This window comes from Acipenser ruthenus, chromosome 41, assembly GCF_902713425.1.
Source record: "Acipenser ruthenus chromosome 41, fAciRut3.2 maternal haplotype, whole genome shotgun sequence".
Taxonomy (NCBI): Eukaryota; Metazoa; Chordata; class Actinopteri; order Acipenseriformes; family Acipenseridae; genus Acipenser; species Acipenser ruthenus.
Genome location: NC_081229.1, coordinates 3,624,786 through 3,645,335, shown reverse-complemented (window position 1 = coordinate 3,645,335; position 20,550 = coordinate 3,624,786). Strand labels below are relative to the sequence as shown.

Genomic DNA, 20,550 nt, shown 5'->3' with positions numbered 1-20,550 from the left:
GGTATCAGTGTGAAAGTACAATGGTTTAATTTACATGCGTATCATTTATGTATATATCCTATACCATTAATGTAACCTATTATGGTACTATAATACAGTCCAATCATAATAATACAATAGTATATATATATATATATATATATATATATATATATATATATATATATATATATATATATAGCTACACTATACTAGAGACAGTACAGTGTTGCAATTAGATACCATCTTATCTTAGAAATAAAAAGTAGGCTACAATGCTAATGTATTATGGTGATACTGCATGATACTACCAACACACCATTGTACACTGATGGTATAGGATATATACATATATTATACAGTACCATTGTACTTTCACACGGATAACATTATATCGTATCAGCTTGTTTTCAAAATCCAGTGGTACACAAGTACCAAGCCATGGTACATTTGTATATAGGGCTGCCTCAGGTTCATAAATAATAATAATAATAATAATAATAATAATAATAATAATAATAATAATAATAATAATAATACTTCATAAAATCACACTTAATTAATTTATTAAGTTTACAACTTACTTCTCTGGCCAACCTCATTAATGCCCCTGCACGACGACGATGATGGGCTCTCCTTCTGATTGCAGATCCCATCTTCCGATTTTCATTTATTATTAAAAATATAGCGATGGCTATTGCGGCTACAGCAATTATCTCCATTTTTTCTCTGCTCTCCAGTCTCGGCGCTCGAATTTCATTTTGAGCGCCAAGACTCTGGAGAGCAGAGGACATTGAAATAAAAATAACTTAATTGATAAATAACTAGCTAAGGTTTTTTTTTTATTGTAGTTCTACTAATAATCAAGTACCCCCCCCCCCCCCCCCCCCCCCAAAAACACACACACACACACTTTGCCATGCCCAGAAAAAGACACATGCACGCATATTATAGACAACACGAAAAGTTTTATTAGCATGCGCTTTAAAATGGATAGCTACTTTAAACATAGCAATATTTAACAGCTACTCTCTTCCACATATATAAACAAACAAAAATGACAATGACCTCCCGAGTTCACATCTTCTTTTTGTCTGTACACATTTCCAGTGCTGATTAATAATGACGCCTTTTCCTGGCTGTGAATCATGACGCTGAAGTGTGTTTCAACTGAAACACTTTTGCGACCACTGCGCCCTATTCCACTTCAAAGTGATCACTCCTGGAAGTGATCACTTTGAAGGGAAGTAGGGTGTAGGGGCGAGGTTTTGTAATATGTGGGCGTGGAATTGTTCAATCTCCCGCGCTACTGAAAAGACGAATGGACGAATTTGACTCCCCTGAGTTTCAAGATGCCTTTTTCGTGTAGTGTAGTAGCATACATGCCAACACTCCCTATATGGTCGGGACAGTTCCAATTTTCAAGCAAATGTCACGCGTCCGGATGCATTGGAAGAAAGTTCAGATATTCCCCCCCCCCCCAAAAAAAAGTATTCTGCACAGTAGAGTTAGTGAAAACCACACGCTGTGCTCTTTGTGCGGCTGACTTTTCTGCTCATCACTAACTTATACATTATGGCTATTTTTACTGTCCTGATGGTCGTGTCGTGTTGAGTTGGGGGGGATACTCATCTATAATATGATAATGATTTTTTTTTTTTTTTTTAGTATAACCCCTCCCATGTGTATGACGCGTATGATCACACAGTGTCATACAGTGCTTTTTTAATTTTTACTTTTTGTTTGCTATGTAAACCGCAACTAGGACACACTTAATAATTGTAATATCTATCTATCTATCTATCTATCTATCTATCTATCTATCTATCTATCTATCTATCTATCTATCTATCTATCTATCTATCTTTAACGCAATATACATTTTAGACAGCAGATGTCAGCCTGGAGTTATAATTCTAAATGGAACAATTATTCAATGTTAACCTCAATAAGATAGTTGCCGTGTCTTCTCAAATATCTAACAGTTTAGAATGAGTGTCTATTTAAATCATAATTTACCTGTTATATCATATATACCAGTTGTACAGATTGAAATCATAACTCCTGTCCAAAACAAATAACGTTAAAATGAGAGATTTGAGAGAGGCTAAGCCTAACGGAACAAGAGGCAGAGAGCGATACTGAAACCACTTCAAAAACAGAACCCAAACCAGCTAAAGCCAAACACGTCACAGAAATGATACAATGGAGAATTGCTTGTCAAATTGTGATTGAGCATTTCATTGCTAATTTCATATTCTATACTATTTTGTACACACATTTCTCTTCAGTGTCTCATAAATACAAATTATTATTATTATTTGTTTATTTAGCAGACGCCTTTATCCAAGGCGACTTACAGAGACTAGGGTGTGTGAACTATGCATCAGCTGCAGAGTCACTTACAATTACATCTCACCCGAAAGACAGAGCACTAGGAGGTTAAGTGACTTGCTCAGGGTCACACAATGAGTCAGTGGCTGAGGTGGGATTTGAAACGGGGATTTCTTGGTTACAAGCCCTTTTCTTTAACCACTGGACCACACAACCTCCTACAAACTATGCTAACTTTCTTATTTTTGCAATGAGGTGCACGAAACAGGGTTTAAAATGTCCTGACAGGCTGGATCAGGTCATCCAAATGGTCTGTTTCCTCTTTCTTGATAGTGGAGTCACACTCAGGTGTATTTTACTCAAATCCTTGTGTACCTGAAGGGGTTAAAAACATGCTAGTCTCCTTCTAGGTAAGCTGAAGATCTAATAATGCCTCATCCTTTTTTTATTTATCAACTAAAATGATCAGCAGCTTGGAAAACTTGTCTTTCGGTTTCAATTTGTTCAGCAATATCTGAAAGAGAACTTTTCATATTGTCACTGTTTAAATGGTAATTAAGCACAACAGCCAAATGCTTAACAGTGGTACTGTTCCAGGATATGGTATCCCCCTTTTAAATACAACTTATTATTTTAGTTATATTTTTTCCAGAGGCCATGAAGCTGTACTGACTCATGTGGGATGGCGAATTGAAATATGTGGTTATTCTGTTCTCGTTGGCCCTATTTATCCTTATAAGGAAACACATAGCATGACACTTTGCTGTTTTCGAAAGTGATCATTTCAATTGTGGTAGGTGGACAGGAAATCAATCTGAAGGTGTCATTTTGTTTGCCCATTAAAGCTAGAAACCAATAGAGATAAAGTGTACACCCAGCCAGTTTGAAGCTTGTAAAGGGAAGTCTGAAACCACTTACTCATGAACAAACAACTGCTCCTGAAATAAAAATGATTATTCCACAAGTCTTACTTTTAATGATATGTGAGTATTCATATGAAATTAATACTATTTCTATATTTATTATTAAAGATGATAGGTAAAACTCTGAGTATTAATGTTAGAAAATGAAAAAAACCCACCTGACAGTGCTTAAGATACCTTTTTGTTGAGTCGGTTCTACGGCAGTTTTGAAAAAATGCAGTATTTGCTTTTCTCCTTTCAATTGAAGTCAGACCTAAAGAAGCAACACTGCTTTATTCAAAATCCTGGACCTTAGATTTATCCTATAATATTTGTAGAACACATTGAATGTACTTCAAGACAACCAGGTACTTGGTATAAAACCTTGACTCCATCACAGATTGTATTTATTCGGATAACTGTTATCTTCTTGTGGACTTGATGCTCCCTGTGGTTCCTCTACATTGTGAAGTTTGGTCTATGCTGCACACTGTTTGGCCATTTCATTAGGACCCTTCTACCCTGTGTAGAGATGAAAATTAGGTAGATGGAACAGCACCACTGCAAACACTCTATAAGAAACGGGGAAATCATTCTTTTGATGTTGAGTCAAGCAGGTGTTGCAGTAGCAAAGGCAGTCATGTTGGTTGGCTGCTCCAAGAAAGTGTATCCACTTTAGAAAAACGACCGGGAAACTGTTGGCAAGAGTCACAGCTTTGGCCACACACACACAGTGACTGGCAGAGGACTGAGGGACGTTTCAGCCACAGCTGAAATATGAATGACTGAGACGAGACTACAAGGGAGTCAAAGCTGTGATTGAGACCAAAGATGACCCAACCTGTCCTAGATGCAGGTTCTAATAAAGTGACCAGGCAGTGTATATGTAAATGACAGTATTACACCAGAACAGAGAAAATATAAACTGGACCAGTACCACTGTAACTGCACCACCTTTTTTATTTAATTGTTTGCTTTGTAAAGCATTGTAAACAAAAGAAAAACCAAAAATATTTTATGTTCAACTTCAAATGCGTTTGTTTTCTTGTTTGGGGTTAGGTACTTCCAGTCCTAAAGCAGAGGTGCACGCTATCACTAAGAAGGTCCATCAGGGAGAAAATGTAACTCTGCAATGCGATGTCCGGCATGGCCAGGAGACATCATGGTGCAGGCAGCATCCCGAACAAGTACCTGTTGTGATCTTTCAAGATGCTTTAAACATCCGAAGCTCTGAGCCAGACCCAGAGTACCACGATGGCTTTGGACCTCGTTTCTCTTCCGTTCTGAACCGCACGACCTGGACAGTCAATCTGAAGATTGAGAATATTTCTGAGTGGGATTTTGCTCTGTATTTCTGCACTGTCCGAGTAAAAGGAGATATCCGATTCGGAAATTCAACCCATCTTGTGTCTGCAGGTGAGATGTTTAGGCCTATCTATCCTACAAATCATTTTTCTACTGAAATCTGCACCTTGCTTTCGCATTTGCAGAAAACAGTTTTGGGGGCGTAAAAGGAACATTTCGAAAATAACATTGTGCATTTTGTTAGGGTCCCTGGCAAAAACGAAAACTGAAAAATCTTTGCAACAAAGAGCATTTTAACAGCACTGGGGAAGGAATCTCTCTAGATTGCATTCATCTCCAGTCATTGGTTATCCCAGTATTAACATTAAAATGAGTAACTGATAATGGCTTTGTAAAATGCGCTTTTAAAATCTAGCTGTGACTTATTTGGTGAGGTACCTGGGTTTCCAGAGTTTGACATTAAAAATACTACTGCAGATTGGTAAAAACTAATTAAAATACACTTGCATTGTATAAATGGAATTGGGTTCGGAGATACTAGTATTGACTAATCATTACCATTTCCATTGCACAGATGGAAATAAGACTCCCATTGCATAGCAATTTGATCCATTCCTGGTTTTACAATGAGTTTAATAAAAAACGCCCTTGAGCTTGTTACCTACACACTGTGATTAAACCAGCGCATAGTGGATGAAACTACAACGCAATAGGAGTCTTGTTTCCATCCTTGCATTGAAAAATAAGATTCACATTTCATAAATAGTATTTATTATACATCATCTGTCACTGTTTATTTGATTTCAATCAGTTTATTCATCCCATTCTCCACAATGTTGAGAATGAGCAGAGACTCCTGTTTTTCTGGTACAATATTTGCCCCTCCCAAGTCCCAATGGAATCTAATGACAAATGGCATATTGTTTGTTTCCCTAGTGTGGTTTACGATTTGAAAGTGCTTCAGTAATACATTAAGTTTTAAGATTAGTTATCAGCAGCATTCTCATTTGGTATAATGCCCCATTTTATTAAATCTTTCATATGTTTAAAATAAATTGAAGCGAATTTATGACAAAAATAAAATGCATATATTTTAAGTTTATCAACACTGCTCAGCTAATCAGAAACAAGCTTGAGTCCCATAAGGTTTCTAATGAGTAAAAGTGAAAATCCATTTGAGGAAAACACCAAAGCTTATGAGGAATTAGATACTGAGAACAAAGAACAGCTAAACCTCAACTGATGTCTCTTTCTGTCTGGGGCCAAACGCTGCACTTAACCACTTCCAATACAGCTTTTAATTGATTTATTTAAATACAACAAACAAACAAAACCAAACAGCGTGCAAAGAAACCACTAGCTCACTTAGAGAGGAGCTTTGATAATGTTTGACAAAAAAAGGTTTATTTGTAAAATAATATAAAATATGAAAACTCCCTTTAACCAAGTCTGTAAATATACAGCTATGGCCAAAATTTTAGGATTGAGACTATAGGGGGATGCAAAACTTTTGGCCATAGCTGCACACTACTGCAAATAATCTTTACCGTGCGTCTCGGTGATCTCTCTTTTATTTTCAGAAGACACAGGAGAATCTGTTCCCCTCCCCCTGTGCTGGACACTGCTCGGTACCTCGCTCTTTGTCACAGCCATTTCCTGTGTTGCCTTTTGTGGTTTTCACATATTTCAACAAGGTATTTGACCTTTTCCTCTGTTTCTATAGTAACATATCTCTAATATATCTCCTCCTCGCTTGCCTCTTGAATCCAGCGCTTGCCCTTTAGTTGAATGGCAAGGCATTCGTCTTTGTACAATATGATTTGCAGTTTTGCCTTTCCATTCAATTCAGTGGACTGATATACCAGTTCCTTGCACTGTATTACATTGCTTCATATCTTCATAGTTCATTTCTGAAGTGGTAATCTTTATCAAGGTGTGGAATGAGCCAGCGTTAAGGGTGCAATGGGTCTTCCATTCCAGGGCAGGTTGAGGAATGGAGACTGAATTGCTCCCTCGGAAGACAAACCGTCGCTCGGGTCCAGACCAGACTGTTCACATTTATTTATTTTCCTTCCAGAAAGAGTGAAATCCAAACCTAGTGCCACCAGAAAATCCAATAGACATGAATCAGATTATCAGGTAAACAGCGATAATTATTACTCAGGCATGCCTGTTTCAATCTCCATTAACACCAGGGCTCACAAATGGAGATTAGATAAAGGGGCATTCAGAACAGAAAATAGGAGGCACTTTTTTACACAGCAAATTGTGAGGGTCTGGAACCAACTCCCCAGTAATGTTGTTGAAGCCGACACCCTGGGATCCTTCAAGAAGCTGCTTGATGAGATTCTGGGATCAATAAGCTACTAACAACCAAACGAGCAAGATGGGCTGAATGGCCTCCTCTCATTTGTAAACTTTCTTATGTTTTATAAATAAATACACTTTTAGAGTGTGTGTCGCACTTTATATTTTTGAATCCATCTAGAGAACCAGTTATGATAAATTAGGGAAATACTAAGTCAAGTAGACAAACATTTCGGCTATTGTCTTTATAAATTGTCCTGCATATTAAATTAAGTGTAAAATATAGGTCTTACTTTTCTCTGGATTCTTTATCAATTGTTATGAAACTTGCTAAGGATATCCTTCTGCAAGGAATGATATCTGGACACAGGATAGGCTGTACAGGAATTGTAATAAATCTGGGTTCAGTTGATTCATTATATGTCATTACAGCTATGGACAAAAGTTTTGCATTACCCTATAGAATTAACACATTTTGCTTCATAAAATCAAATGAAACCTGCTGAATAATGTTATGTTAGCATATTGAATTACATACCGCTTTGTAGTTTTCCATATAAAAAACGGATTCTAACATGAAGTACTGTACTACTGTTAGGGCTTCCGGTAGACTTTTACAATGTAATTTGTTTGTTTCTTTGATTACACGATGTTAAATAAAAAATCTAAACAGAAATGTGATGTGATAAAAAATGTCCCATATATGCATATCGCATTGCTAATGACTATGAGCCTCTTTAAAGCTACGAGTCTGAGACCTCAGATCATTCAGCATTTGTGTGTCCTAGGATTATTCTCCAGCAATGCACCATTGTGTTCCACTGTGTTCTATGCCAGTAACAACATTTAACACTTTTTTATATGCTGGCTAGATATTGCTGAAAGAGAAATTAAAATCAATCAACATTTTGGATGTTTTCCATAATGTATTGTTGTTTTCAGGCCCGCGCTGCCAATGTCGATCTGGAAAGTGAGTACCAGGTACTGTTGCTTTCTGATTCAATACGAATAATCAACACTATTCAAGGCAGTGCAGGTAGAAATACTGATATTCTGTATTTACTTTGCAGGAACTTACACACAAAGACAGTGCATTGTATGCAGTGTGTGTGAAAAAGGAACAACCAAGAAGAGACTGATCAACAGCTGCAGTTAATGACCATCATAGAAATGCTTTATTTATGAGTCACGCCAGCAGTGCTCTATGTACACTAGAATCCAAGCATGGGCAGATGAATAACTGGGTGTGTGGGTGGGCAGCATTTGTTACCCATTTCTCATCACTCGAACCCCTTGCTTGCTCATCTTGTCCCATCTTTAAATATATAAGATTTTAGTGAAAAGAAGCAGAGTGGAGTAGTATGGAGTAGTGGTTAGGGCTCTGGACTCTTGACCGGAGAGTTGTGGGTTCAATCCCAGGTGGGGGACACTGCTGCTGTACCCTTGAGCAAGGTACTTTACCTAGATTGCTCCAGTAAAAACCCAACTGTATAAATGGGTAACTGTATGTAAAAATAAGGTGATGTCTTGTAACAATTGTAAGTCGTCCTGGATAAGGGTGCCTGCTCAAAAAAATAATAATAATTGACCATTGATTTTTAGGATCATCACAGAGAGTAAATCTCCCACCCAGTCATTCTCCATGGGAAGTTGCATTGCTATGTTGCATGTGTTTGAAAAGGGTATGATCATATCTACAGGGGTACCAAGATTTTTAGGGAGCAAGCAAGGGTTCCCAGTGAGGTAAAATAATATTGTAAGGCGGTTCCAGACACACAACACAAGACAGTTTTTATTAATCATGTTTACGACAGGATAATGAGTATAAGAAGATGTGAAATGTCGAGTTACAGAATTCTAACTCTTATAAATTTGGTTTTGAGGTGGAACGATAAGTCCTTCAAATAAAAAATATTTTGGTTCTTTGTTTTTTTGTTTTGTTTTTTACGTTGGCTCAGAACTTCCACCCTATATCAAAAATGTAACTGCTGCTGTGGGTCACATGGTCTTACTGCAGCTTGACCATTCCAATGAAATTGACCTACAGAACAGGAAGTGTCGTATTGGAAATTATACAACAGTGGAACTGCCTGCCCACTTACCTCAATGGGGAGTCTAAGTCGGTATTCTTTGATAGTACAGGATTGATGTGAGTCTCCACTGAATCAAAGTTTCAAAGGGCCTGTCTATATCACTTCAATAAAACTGACACTGACCTTTCTCTATATGTTAAAAAAAAAAAAATTGATAACTAGCACAGAGTGTTATTAGCTGTTCATGGAAAAAACACACAACCCTGTTGCTCCCAGCCACACATTACTAACCACATATAAATGTATATGGACTGGCAAGACATTTGATTAACCCATTAAGTGCCATTGTGCTCATTGGAGGACAGGCTACTTTGTCATTTTTGAGAGCATTTTTAACTGGCATCTACCTGTTATTTTAATTTTCTCATTAACTATATTGTTATGAGAACTTGCTCTAATTTTGTTAGTCTAAATAGAGCTGTTAATTCTGTAAATACAGACCTTCAGATGCTTTTATGATGCCTCAATATAAAAAAAACTGAAGCCTAAAAATGATAAATGTCTTAGTGTTTTACTACCCACAATGATGATAAAGCTGCGTTTTCTATGTATTGAGCTTCCCTGCTCTGATTACAGGCACATCTAAACTAGACTGTCCTCAAAATAGGACGCAACTGTTTGTAGCCAAAATGAAGGGTTTCATATTTTTTTCTACAAAGAAATATTGATTTAGAATGTATCAAATTACATAAATACAGCTTCAAATAAAAATGTATTTGGTGGTTAATTGGGCAACTGAAGCCAAATCATTAACCAAATTCCATTTGGTATTACAAAGAATGAACCCTGTGTCTGTCAAACCCAGTGTGGTGTCTTTCTACCCTGTCACACTTGGCCACATTGGAGGAGACTGATTCTCCAGCTTCCTAATCCCCAAGCATCTGTATGTTGCCTTGTGTTTGTGAATAGGAGAACATGCTTAATGAAACTCTCCCTGCAAACACCTGCAAACGAATGAATCAATGTGACCTACTGGCTGCTTTGAATGTCATTTATCAAAAGTGCAATTAGTGATGTGACCTGTGTAAACACAAAAGCTATTCTGGTTGACATGCAAACTGTTGGCTATTCCCAATGCAAATGAATGAATGTTATTATTATTATTATTGTGCAATTTCGACTCACCTGATGTGTAGAGAACCTGTTTGGAGCTTCAGAAGAAGGTTGGGAGTGAGCTGATCTCTGTGAAATAAAGGAAAACTGTCAGGCATTATTTCCAGCAAGAAATCTCGGAACAATTCTGGAGTTTTCACATTGAGCAACTTTTCTGAACCCTCTAATTGGTGCTGTACTGACTCCTTCACACAGGTAATGATGCCTATATTAATTTGAATGGGATAAGGGGCTATACAATGAAATTCTGCCTACAATTAATGTCCAAAAAAATTAAAAATATATTATTTAATGGAAGTACCGTGGGTATATGATCTGTTTTCTCATTCTTATTTTTCTATGTGTATCAGTACTATTTAGTCCAATTTTCAGGTCAAAACAGATGATTGCAAATATATCTTAGGGTAGTTCTATAAACTCAAAATTAAATTCTATTAAAATATATTAAAATGTTTTCTTTTTGGCCATCACTTGTAGGCAAACTTTCAATAGAAAAAGAGAAATGTTAACTTTTTGTACTTTGAACACCTTTTACAAAACTAGATCCTAGAACTGCAATATAATAAACATACTGGGTCCAAATTCTCTGGAATATTCTCCAGCTGTTTATTTTTTCATTTTGTAAGATTAATGAGAACATTTCTCCTTCCAAAAATAGGAAGCGTTTGTTCTTTGTTAAAATGTACATTATCTTTTTCCCTGTCCCTTTAGTCCTCTCTGATTTTTATTTTGAATTGCAAAAGAAGCAAAGGATCCACACTATATATATATATATATATATATATATATATATATATATATATATATATATATATATTGCATTTTAAAACAATGAGAAACCTCAACCAACAAAATAAAGGGCTGTATATAGATGGTAAAATAAATTTGTGCCAATTAAATACACTGTAAAGTTCTATATAATGCCTGTTTCAGGATTGCATTTGGTAAGACTTACTGTTTAGAGACTATTATACTTCAATCATGTTTCCACTATTAACCAGAGTGGACTTTGCAAACGCAAATGTATTTTATTTCCACATTATAAAAACTATGTCCATCCTACACGCTGTATTGAGGATCAAAATATGATATCACGTGACTGTTACTGACTATAGAACTACAGCACAACTGAACATATGGACTCACAGTAGAAATAAATGAGGGTTAAAATTTAAAATAGACATTTAGGGTACAAATCTTTAAGATGTCAATTTTGCACTTAATACTATTTTTTTCTCTCTCTCTCTCTCTTTTGGAGTGAAGGATTTACTAATACACCTGTGCACACCGTGTCACTATGAATTCTGCTGTGATTGGCACAACTGTGCATTGCATATTGACATGTGCTGGAGTCCTGAGCAACCTGCTGATCATTCTCTGCCTGCTGCTACCTTGGGGAGGAGAAGGACAGGTGAAGGGAAGTGGTGCTGTGAACCTGGCTGTGGGCTCTGTGGCCGGATCCAACGTCCTCCTTTGCTTGTCATCGACGCTGTGGTTCATATTGGCATTCCTGAATAAATGCCAGCATCAGTGGGCTTGTAAAACCATTCTCTACATCTTGGTGGTCTCTATATACACCAGCATCTGGTTCACCTCTCTGCTGTGCGTTTTCTACTGCGCTAAAATCCTCCCAGCTCAATCCAGCCTCTTCTTCAGGATCAAAAAGAACATCTCGCAGTGGTTGCAGTGGGGCCTCGTGGTCAGCCTGGTCATTATCTGCACGATGTCCAGCTATTTCCTTGTGCTGGATGTCTATCCTTCAAACTCCACCCTCTATAATACCACTGCTGTCAATTCATCAGGTGCCGACTTGTCTCAACAAAATACTACCAGCGTATTTTTTGGACTCTGCTATTTCTTTCTGGTGGCCCTCCCAGTTGGTTTAATGGTAAGCTCTTGCGTGGCAATCCTTGTTTACTTATGCAAACACGTCCGTAGAATGGAAAGTGGCTCCAGTGAATTCTCCAGCCCCCAACTGGAGGGCCACAAGCGAGTCATTTGGATGATTGCCACTCAGGTGATTCTCTATTGTCTCTGCATCCTTGTCATAAACTTGACTAATGCCATCGACTATCTCTCCTCCATAACCACCAATGCTATTTTCAACCTGGCTCTGTGCTGCTACGCCTTTGGCACGTCTGTAAATTGCATTGTCAGAATTAGCCACTTGAACCGGAGAGTGTCTCACCTGGGCAAGAGGTTGACCTCTTATGGTTCGTTATTGTGCCGTGGGTGTCTTGCTAGCTACCAGAGCAATCCGAGCGCTTCTGGTCAGAATCAGAATAGAGCTAACCAATAATGAAACAATACAATGTTCTTATATCTTCTTATATAGCAAAGTCACTCCCTTTTTCAAATCCATTTCTGTGCCTCTTATTAGCACAGGAAGCATTCTCGCTACCCCTTTAACAATGTGCTAACTAAAGTCTTAAAAATCTATTTCCTTTCCTCGGACTGGTACCAGTAACATTATTAGCTAACCCCCTTTAGGAGTGTAAACCAATGCTTAAAAGGCAATTTCTTGACTTTCTGATTTTTGATTTTCAAGCAAATTTATCACTGCTTCCCCGTTGATTGTGATGAAAATCTTTCTTAGTATGTGCATCCTTTTTTTTTTGCATTTCTATAAAAAAAAATGTATGCTTTGATCCAACCTCTGCACTGTCAGAAGGAGAGCTGTAAAAGAATCTGTAGTGAAATACATTGTTTATTTAATTGGAAATAGACTTTGTCAATCCAATGAGGATTCATGATTACAAAGTCAGAAATAGACAGGCTCTCTAAATGTGTTGAAAGTCCTGTCACCCTAATGTTCTCATCCAGACTAGAAAGATTGTTGAAGTTTTCTGTATATCAGTCATGGGTTTTTATTGTTAAGCTGTGGACACAAGTGTCATTAGACAGATCTGAGTTGTGTGCTTTTTAAATTTTTATCAAGATTAGAGGAAATTAAAAGATTATAAATGGTAAGCATTAGGCTCTCTTTGACTTTTCAGTGTATTTAATACTTATATTTAATACAGTGTGTGTGTGTGTGTATATAAAGATAGAATATTAAAAAAAAAACACAGAAGACACAAAAAACTTTATAATATAGTTTTTTTTTTAGATTGCATGAAATGTGTATCTATATTATGTGTGCAATTAGATTTTAAATACTCAAAACAAGCAACATCTAGATATGACTAGCAGACCCCCTGTTGCCATGTTAATGTCAGGTTGCCAAAGACTCAGTCTATGTTGAATGAGGTTTCATTTGTTTAAATAAAACTATATCTAAAAAAAGACCCCTGTTGTTGTTTGTTTTTGTTTATTATTATTATTATTATTATTATTATTATTATTATTATTGTTATTGTTGTTGTTGTTGTTGTTGCTCGAGCTTGAGAATGTATTGTTCTTGAAAAGGGCGGGGAACGGAACTAGATTTCAGCTAACACCCAGCGGTGTGGTCCAGCTGAAGCTACCGGAACGCCACTAGTAAAATATAGATTTTCTTAAACTAAATATCTTACTCCGTTTCTTTACTTCCTCGGTTTCTTTGTTTTCCATTAAATGATATTAGACAGAAACAAACACACACACACACACACACACACACACACACACAAAAATTACCGACAAATGCAAGAAAATATACGACTCCAGAGAGCCTTATTATTATTATTATTATTATTATTATTATTATTAATTTCTTAGACGCCCTTATCCAGGGCGACTTACAATTGTTACAAGATATCACATTATTTTTACAAAAAATTACATTTTTTTACACACAATTACCCTTTTATACAGTTGGGTTTTTACTGGAGCAATCTAGGTAAAGTACCTTGTTCAAGGATACAGCAGCAATGTCCCCCACCTGGGATTGAACCCACGACCCTCCGGTCAAGAGTCCAGAGCCCTAACCACTACTCCACAATGCTTATGAAAGTTTTTAATTTATAGGCAGAGTGTCCCACCTAGTGGACAATAATTGAACAACATGTATATACAGGGAATATTAATATAAATTAGATATTGCTGTAAACTGTAGCAATAATAATAATAATAATAATAATAATAATAATAATAATAATAATAATAATAATTCTGAACACAATGGTCCTATTAAAAGCAACAATGTGAAAACGTCCTAAAAGGAATAAAACTGTTTTGCAGGCAGAAATAAAGAATCCATTAATTAGTATCAGTATTAAAACGAGCCACAGAGCAAGACTTACATCTCTTTCCAAAGTTGATGCTTACTATTACAAACCAATTCATTCATTCTACTTTGAAAAATCTATATTGATCAGATGCAATTAGAACTACATTTCCCATACTCCCTTTCTGCTGCATCTCCCCACATTTCCGGAGAGTGCCGCGTTTGTTACCGGAAGTATATAGAAAGCTGCACGGTTGTGGAAATTGAGGTGAGTTATTTATGTTTTAATCAGGTACGTGAGCTGTACAATTTGATTCCTTCTTAGTAACGCTTGCTCAAAACTGCTGGCAACGGCCAAAAAAAAACAGTGTTCTCTTCCAGAAAATGTATATGCTCCCGTCTGAGATTTCGGTTAACTTTGTGAGTCAAAGATTACTGTTTGATTTACCGCAACAAAATGCCACTAAATACGTTGTATCAAAGGTATTATATAATTACAAAAAAAAAAAATAATAATAATAATAATAGTAATAACATTGCATGAACGCTGCCTGTGTTTCGCGTGGATACAATATTATAGACCCATTACTTTCAACATAATCTTTTCGAGGCACTGAAGAGGCTGAGAAAGCCGAGTCTGAGGTATATTTTTAACACACATGGGGGTCGGGGGTGTTTGGATAAACAGCTGGAGGGGGTCAATGATACCACTAATTATTGAATGACAATTACTTTGCAACCAAAGCAATTAAAAACCAGCGCATTGAGAGTACTGCGCTGTATGCATACTCCTCAATTCAACATAAGAGTCAAGGCCACATGTCTTGGCAATACATTTAAATTTCCTTGCAGACAAAGGGAGGTCTTTTCTTTAGTTCGCGGATCCATCATTAAAATTAGTTCTAGACATTATGTGTTATATTCTCGAAGTACTTTGAATATAGATTGTCATTTGTATAACTTCTTAATTAAAAGGAAACCATTTGACTGAGTTTCTTACAAAGTTTGACATTTTCTTTCTTCGTTTTCTTCCGGCTGTTTTTTTTTTTTTTTTTTTACAGACAATGAATGGGCAGCCGGAAATCGAGGCAGACTACAAGAAGAAATACAAAAACCTGAAAAGAAAGTTAAAGTTCTTGGTTTACGTGAGTATTGATAAATGTAGACGTGTTCTTTGTTTTGCTTTGTGATGTGGATTACACTGATATCCACTAGGGGGCAGCAGACACAAAGGCATGCCCAGTAAATGTCTAGTCGAACTACACTTTCTATGTTTTATCCGTTTGTGTGCACTTTTAATAAGAGCTATTATAATGCTGTATCAGTATAAAAAACTTTTGGTTTTTTTATTTGTAACTGATTTTTCACCCACAATGTGGCCCATCCAAACCATGCCAAAAATAAACCATGACTTTTGATTCAGTAACATCAGATGGACACAATTTAGGCTTAAAAAAAGAGCATACTATTTAATGAAATCAGATTTGGTATTGTATTTGTTTTTTGACAATGTCACTATATAGGAACCATTAACATGTAGTATTCCACAATTACATGCTGTACCAACATGGAAAAAAAATGGGATTGATATTTTTCCATCTTCGTGACAGTTTCTCTTTCGTTCTGTTTAATTTTAATACTTTTGTACTTTTTATCAGGAGCAGGAATGTTTTCAAGAGGAGCTACGGAGAGCTCAGAGAAAACTTCTCAAAGTTTCTCGTGATAAAAGGTGAGCTGGCATTGTTTGGTTTCAAAAGGAAGCATGTCAGCGCTGCTGTGAATGGACGGTGTCAGTGTTAAACTCATTTCTGATGTCTTTTCTCTTCAAGTTTTTTGCTTGACAGACTGCTCCAGTATGAACACGTCGATGACGATTCTTCAGGTAATGGATATGTTTAAGAACATTTGTGTACTCTGCATACATAATCTATTGAAAGACTGGCAATCAGATCCATGCTAAATATTTTAATAAATCCGACAAGCACAGTGGTAGTGGCGTTTACAAATGCAGAACCACTAGGAAGGGTATTAGTTGTGGCAGTTGTATGTATGTATATGTATGACCACTGTCCAGTGGTTAAAGAAAAGGGCTTGTAACCAGGAGGTCCCCGGTTCAAACCCCACCTCAGCCACTGACTCACTGTGTGACCCTGAGCAAGTCACTTAACCTCCTTGTTCTCCATCTTTCGGGTGAGACGTAGTTGTAAGCGATTCTGTACGTCGCCTTGGATAAAGGCGTCTGCTAAATAAACAAATAATCACACTTTATAGTTTTAGATCTATATCTGAAAAACTGCTTATTCAATTGTAATGAAACTTGGTTTTCTCCACTGACACTTCATTTGCTTACCTAAAGAAATCTATACCACTTAACCAATTTTTATTAAACAGTTCATCGCCATTTCTTAGTTCTCTGCATCCTGTTAATGTGGAAGTCACGCTCATCGTACTGAGAGCTCATTTGGAATTGACCGCTGTGGCAGCAGCACGGGATGTGCAGTATGTTACTGGCTTGTTTTGAAGAGGACTTAATTATACGTTCTAAAAGGTATGTTTGTTTCTATCAGATTCTGACGCAACAGCATCTTCGGAAAACAGTGATGGAGAGGCCCAGAGAGCAACTGAAAATGCTGGTGTGAAAAAGTGAGTGAGTGGAGAATCAGTTAACGAGAGGGTTAATGAGTTTTGTAATATTAACTTTGTTTTTCAATTTCTTTAGACGTAAAAGCAGCCCTCACCTGCCAGGCACCCCCTCTCCGTCCTCCAACACCCTCTCTCTGCTTCCTAGAGGAGGCTACAATCCTCTGCAGACTGGGACCAGCGCCCCCTACCTCAATACTGTGAGTCTACACCCCGTCTGTGTGTGTGTACATGGTCAATTTTATCATGATGATAGATTATTGTCCCAATCCTAGCCCTATCACACTTCCAGAATTACTGCACTCCTCAGACCTCTCCCCTTGAGTTTTTTGTTCTATGATTTTATGATTTGACTTTTTAGATTTTTAATTTGCCTCATTTATCTTTTTTTTTTTTTTTTTCCTCCATTCTTTGGTTTCTTAACTGGGATCGTGTGGGTTGGTGGTTTTGATTGGCTGTGCCGTGTCCTGTCTGTGTTGTGACTGGCCACAACATTTAGCTGCCCTTCCCCCCTGAGTATCTAGCGCCCCCTGCTGACAAAAACAGGAAGGAGAAAAAATGTAAAAGCAACAAGCACAAGAAACAAGCAGCACCCAAGGTACAATGTTCCTTCTAAATGTCTGCTTTGAAACAGATTTTAAAGTTATAAGTGTAAAAAGTTGTCATGATGTTAACAATGAAAAGAACAATTTATAGGTAAATTATTTAAACAGTTGTAGCAACACGTGGGGATGTATAACACTATATTTTTCAGAACCCCGTTACTTACTCTCTGTTTTTCAAGAACCACAAGTTTTAACTACTCCTTTCTGCTACACGATCACTTAATCTCCATGGTCCAATTAAGAAACTGCACGCCTTTTTGCACAGGAAGCGATAATGAACTATTGTTTATTTTATTATTATTATTATTATTATTATTAATTGGTCATTTAGCAGATGCTTTTATGCAAAGTGATATACAGACACTAGGGGGTGAACTATGCATCAACAGCTGCTGCTGCAGAGTCACTTACAATAGGACCTTGTTTGTTTTACGTCTCATCCGAAAGACGGAGCACAAGGAGGTTAAGTCACTTGCTCAGGGTCACACACACAGTGAGTCAGTGGTTGAGCTGGGATTGAACCAGGCACCTCCTGGAACCAGCTAAGAGAAAATTGCATCCCATGTTGTTGTTCTTCGATCCTGGTGCTCAGTTTCTATATATTTTTTCCCCCCCAGGTGGTGGTCCCCCCTTCTCCAGCTTCGTCAGCCCCCTCCTTCCCGGTTGCAGCTTCTGCCATGCCCCCCCAGCCGTTCAGCTCCGTACCCAGGCAGATGCTGAGCGGGGATGCCCCAGAAGAAGAGAGCGAGGGAGAGAGTGAGAGGGAGGAGGAGAGGGGAGAGGGGGAGGAGGCAGAACTGGTCATTGACATCCCAAACGAGTGAAACTGCCTGCCCAATACCATTCTGACAATTCTTTGATTGCTGATCTTGAAAACTGATTTTAAAAAAAAAAGACACTTTGTTATCTTCACTTTTCACAGAGACCTTTTGTGACTTGTAGATAAGTTCAGAAAAGAGATTTGTTTTTGTTTTGCCTTGTTAATCAAGGTAACGATGATAACTGATCTGAAGAACTGATGCTGTTTATTGTACAAAGGCAAGGGTTGTCATCCTATTCATTTCAATGGGCTATGTGATGTCAGATCCGTGTCCAGAGAGATCACACTCTCACATGGGTATGGACTCTGGACCCTGGTTCTGTGGAATGGCAATCTGTATGCAGCTTGTACCATGCCACCTACCTTCCTGTCACTGAAAGTAAAACCTAGTCAGATTGGAGTGTTCCTGCACTGTGAAGTGGGGCAGGTGTCTTTTTACAATGCAGGTGACCCATCTCTACACTTTCATTGAAAAATGAACTAAGAAACTAATCCAAGTCTTATTCACGGAGGTAAAAATTTGAAATAAGAATTGACAACCTGTAGTTTCGGATAATCAGTTTGTGGTTTTTCTATCTGCATGTGCTGTTACTAGTCACTTAAATACTTTCAAACTTATAATGTCAAAACTTATTTTTTACCAATTCATAATGTTCAAAAATGATTTTTTTTTTTAAGTTTGGTATGAAGACATGTGTGTTGTTTTCACACCTTTGCTTTGGATCTGGGCTTTATTTATCATGATAGCAGCACACGACAATGCACAAGCACAGAAAACCACATCCTCTACAGCACATCGGTTGCCTCGTTCCATTCCCTTATTTTTAATAACAGTCAGTCATGCTATAACTGTTCAGACTTGTTATCTTTCGTCTTTTAATCAAGTGTAACATTTAGCAGACGCTTTTATCTAAAGCGACTAGGGGTGAACTATGCATCAACAGCTGCTGCTGCAGAGTCACTTACAATAGGACCTCGGTTTTACGTCTCATCCAAAGGACAGAGCACAGGGAGGTTAAGTGACTTGCTCAGGGTCACACACAGTGAGTCAGTGGCTGGGATTGAACCTGGAACCTCCTGGTAACCACTGGACCATCAAATCTCCTGCTACACCAAACACAAAAAGGCCTTAAAAGACGTTCAAACAGAGCAAGACAGCAGTTGTGAACTAGAACAGGTTTATTGAACCGATTTATAACATAAATAAAATACGTTCGCACACCCTGGATTGCAAAAAAGAGTTATCTGTGACCAATCCAGCCGATTTGCGGGACAAAAACAAATGTCCCACTTGTCACCACAAACCGGTAACATTACAGAATGGGGAAAAAACACAAAACCACTGAATGTAAATTAAGATTTTTTTTGACAAGAAGAGGATGCACATTTACCTTGTGGTTTCGGGGGGTTTGTTTATGTCTTCTGAATGAAATTCTTGACCCTGGCTCGTGTTTTTATTTGTATGGGAAGACTGACAAGCAATTAGTAGTAATAAGCACCGAGAGGATTTAGCAAACAACGGTGTGTTCATTGAATTTCAGTTTACTAGGACTAGTACTGTTACATACTTTATCAATTAACTGTTTAAATTAAACCCATTGGTTTCAGCACTTTCAATCACAGCAAACTGCTGCATTAAAAAAAAACAGAAAAATAAAAACATTTCCTCAGCCACTGAAATCTGCCTAGCAACACATTCTGCAGGCAGAAAGCCAACATGGGGCAGAATATATTCAGCAGCTTGCAGGGCCTTGTTGATACTGTAAGACAAAGACAACATTGTGAGGACTCTTAAACATGCTGAGTCAATACTTAAGGGCACAGCCCCCCAGGCGGAAATTGTCTGTGAGGGGCTGGGGTTTTAACAGGTTAAATGAATGCTGATTCAATATGAATCTCATTCATTCATTAATAGTAATACTGAGTAAAAGTAAGTTTAGAACAGAAGGTAGGAAGACCTTTTTATACACAGTTATAATAGCCTACCAGATGAAGTAGTAGAAAACACGGGGAACTAGATTCTGTGCTTTTAAATTAGAGTAATAATAATAAAGAATCTAGAAATCCAAACAGTTATTCTTTTATTCTCAGTCACTTTCTCTGTACGTCAAAAGTAACACCTTGCTTAAAAATTCTCACAGAGCACATGCTTTGATCCTACCACAGCAGTGGCTCTTTGAAAGAGATATGGTCAGCAGGCTGTGTGTAATGAAACACTGATGCAGAACTTTTCATGAAAACCGCAGACCTTTAGCAGAGTAATACCTGCTTTTTTTAACCTCCCATTTGAATATAATACTGGCAT

The 20,550-nt window shown here is 37.5% G+C and overlaps 3 protein-coding genes across 8 annotated transcripts; all 3 read left to right on the top strand.

Annotated features, from left to right (window-relative positions):
- Positions 1-3,161: 3,161 nt before the first annotated feature.
- On the top strand, positions 3,162-8,436 carry LOC117434138 (uncharacterized). Of its 2 annotated transcripts, XM_059010851.1 has the most exons (6): positions 3,162-3,296; positions 4,275-4,631; positions 6,101-6,214; positions 6,598-6,659; positions 7,770-7,808; positions 7,898-8,436. In XM_059010851.1, the coding sequence occupies exons 1-6, from the start codon at positions 3,263-3,265 to the stop codon at positions 7,964-7,966; spliced, it is 675 nt and encodes a 224-aa protein (XP_058866834.1). In that variant the 5' UTR covers positions 3,162-3,262; the 3' UTR covers positions 7,967-8,436. The 2 variants fall into 2 exon arrangements, with proteins under 2 accessions (XP_058866834.1, XP_058866835.1); XM_059010852.1 differs by lacking the exons at positions 6,598-6,659; positions 7,770-7,808.
- Positions 8,437-9,570: 1,134 nt separating this feature from the next.
- On the top strand, positions 9,571-13,050 carry LOC117433570 (taste receptor type 2 member 4-like). The gene is made up of 2 exons (XM_034055918.3): positions 9,571-10,228; positions 11,297-13,050. The coding sequence occupies exon 2, from the start codon at positions 11,331-11,333 to the stop codon at positions 12,330-12,332; it is 1,002 nt and encodes a 333-aa protein (XP_033911809.3). The 5' UTR covers positions 9,571-10,228; positions 11,297-11,330; the 3' UTR covers positions 12,333-13,050.
- Positions 13,051-14,366: 1,316 nt separating this feature from the next.
- On the top strand, positions 14,367-20,180 carry LOC117965005 (INO80 complex subunit E-like). 5 transcript variants are annotated; one of them, XM_034909938.2, is made up of 8 exons: positions 14,367-14,448; positions 15,242-15,325; positions 15,839-15,909; positions 16,010-16,062; positions 16,748-16,823; positions 16,900-17,020; positions 17,320-17,418; positions 18,043-20,180. In XM_034909938.2, the coding sequence occupies exons 2-8, from the start codon at positions 15,245-15,247 to the stop codon at positions 18,247-18,249; spliced, it is 708 nt and encodes a 235-aa protein (XP_034765829.2). In that variant the 5' UTR covers positions 14,367-14,448; positions 15,242-15,244; the 3' UTR covers positions 18,250-20,180. The 5 variants fall into 5 exon arrangements, with proteins under 5 accessions (XP_034765829.2, XP_034765830.2, XP_058866832.1 ...); XM_034909939.2 differs by having other exon boundaries at positions 14,368-14,472; XM_059010847.1 differs by lacking the exon at positions 14,367-14,448 and adding an exon at positions 14,499-14,600.
- Positions 20,181-20,550: the final 370 nt, after the last annotated feature.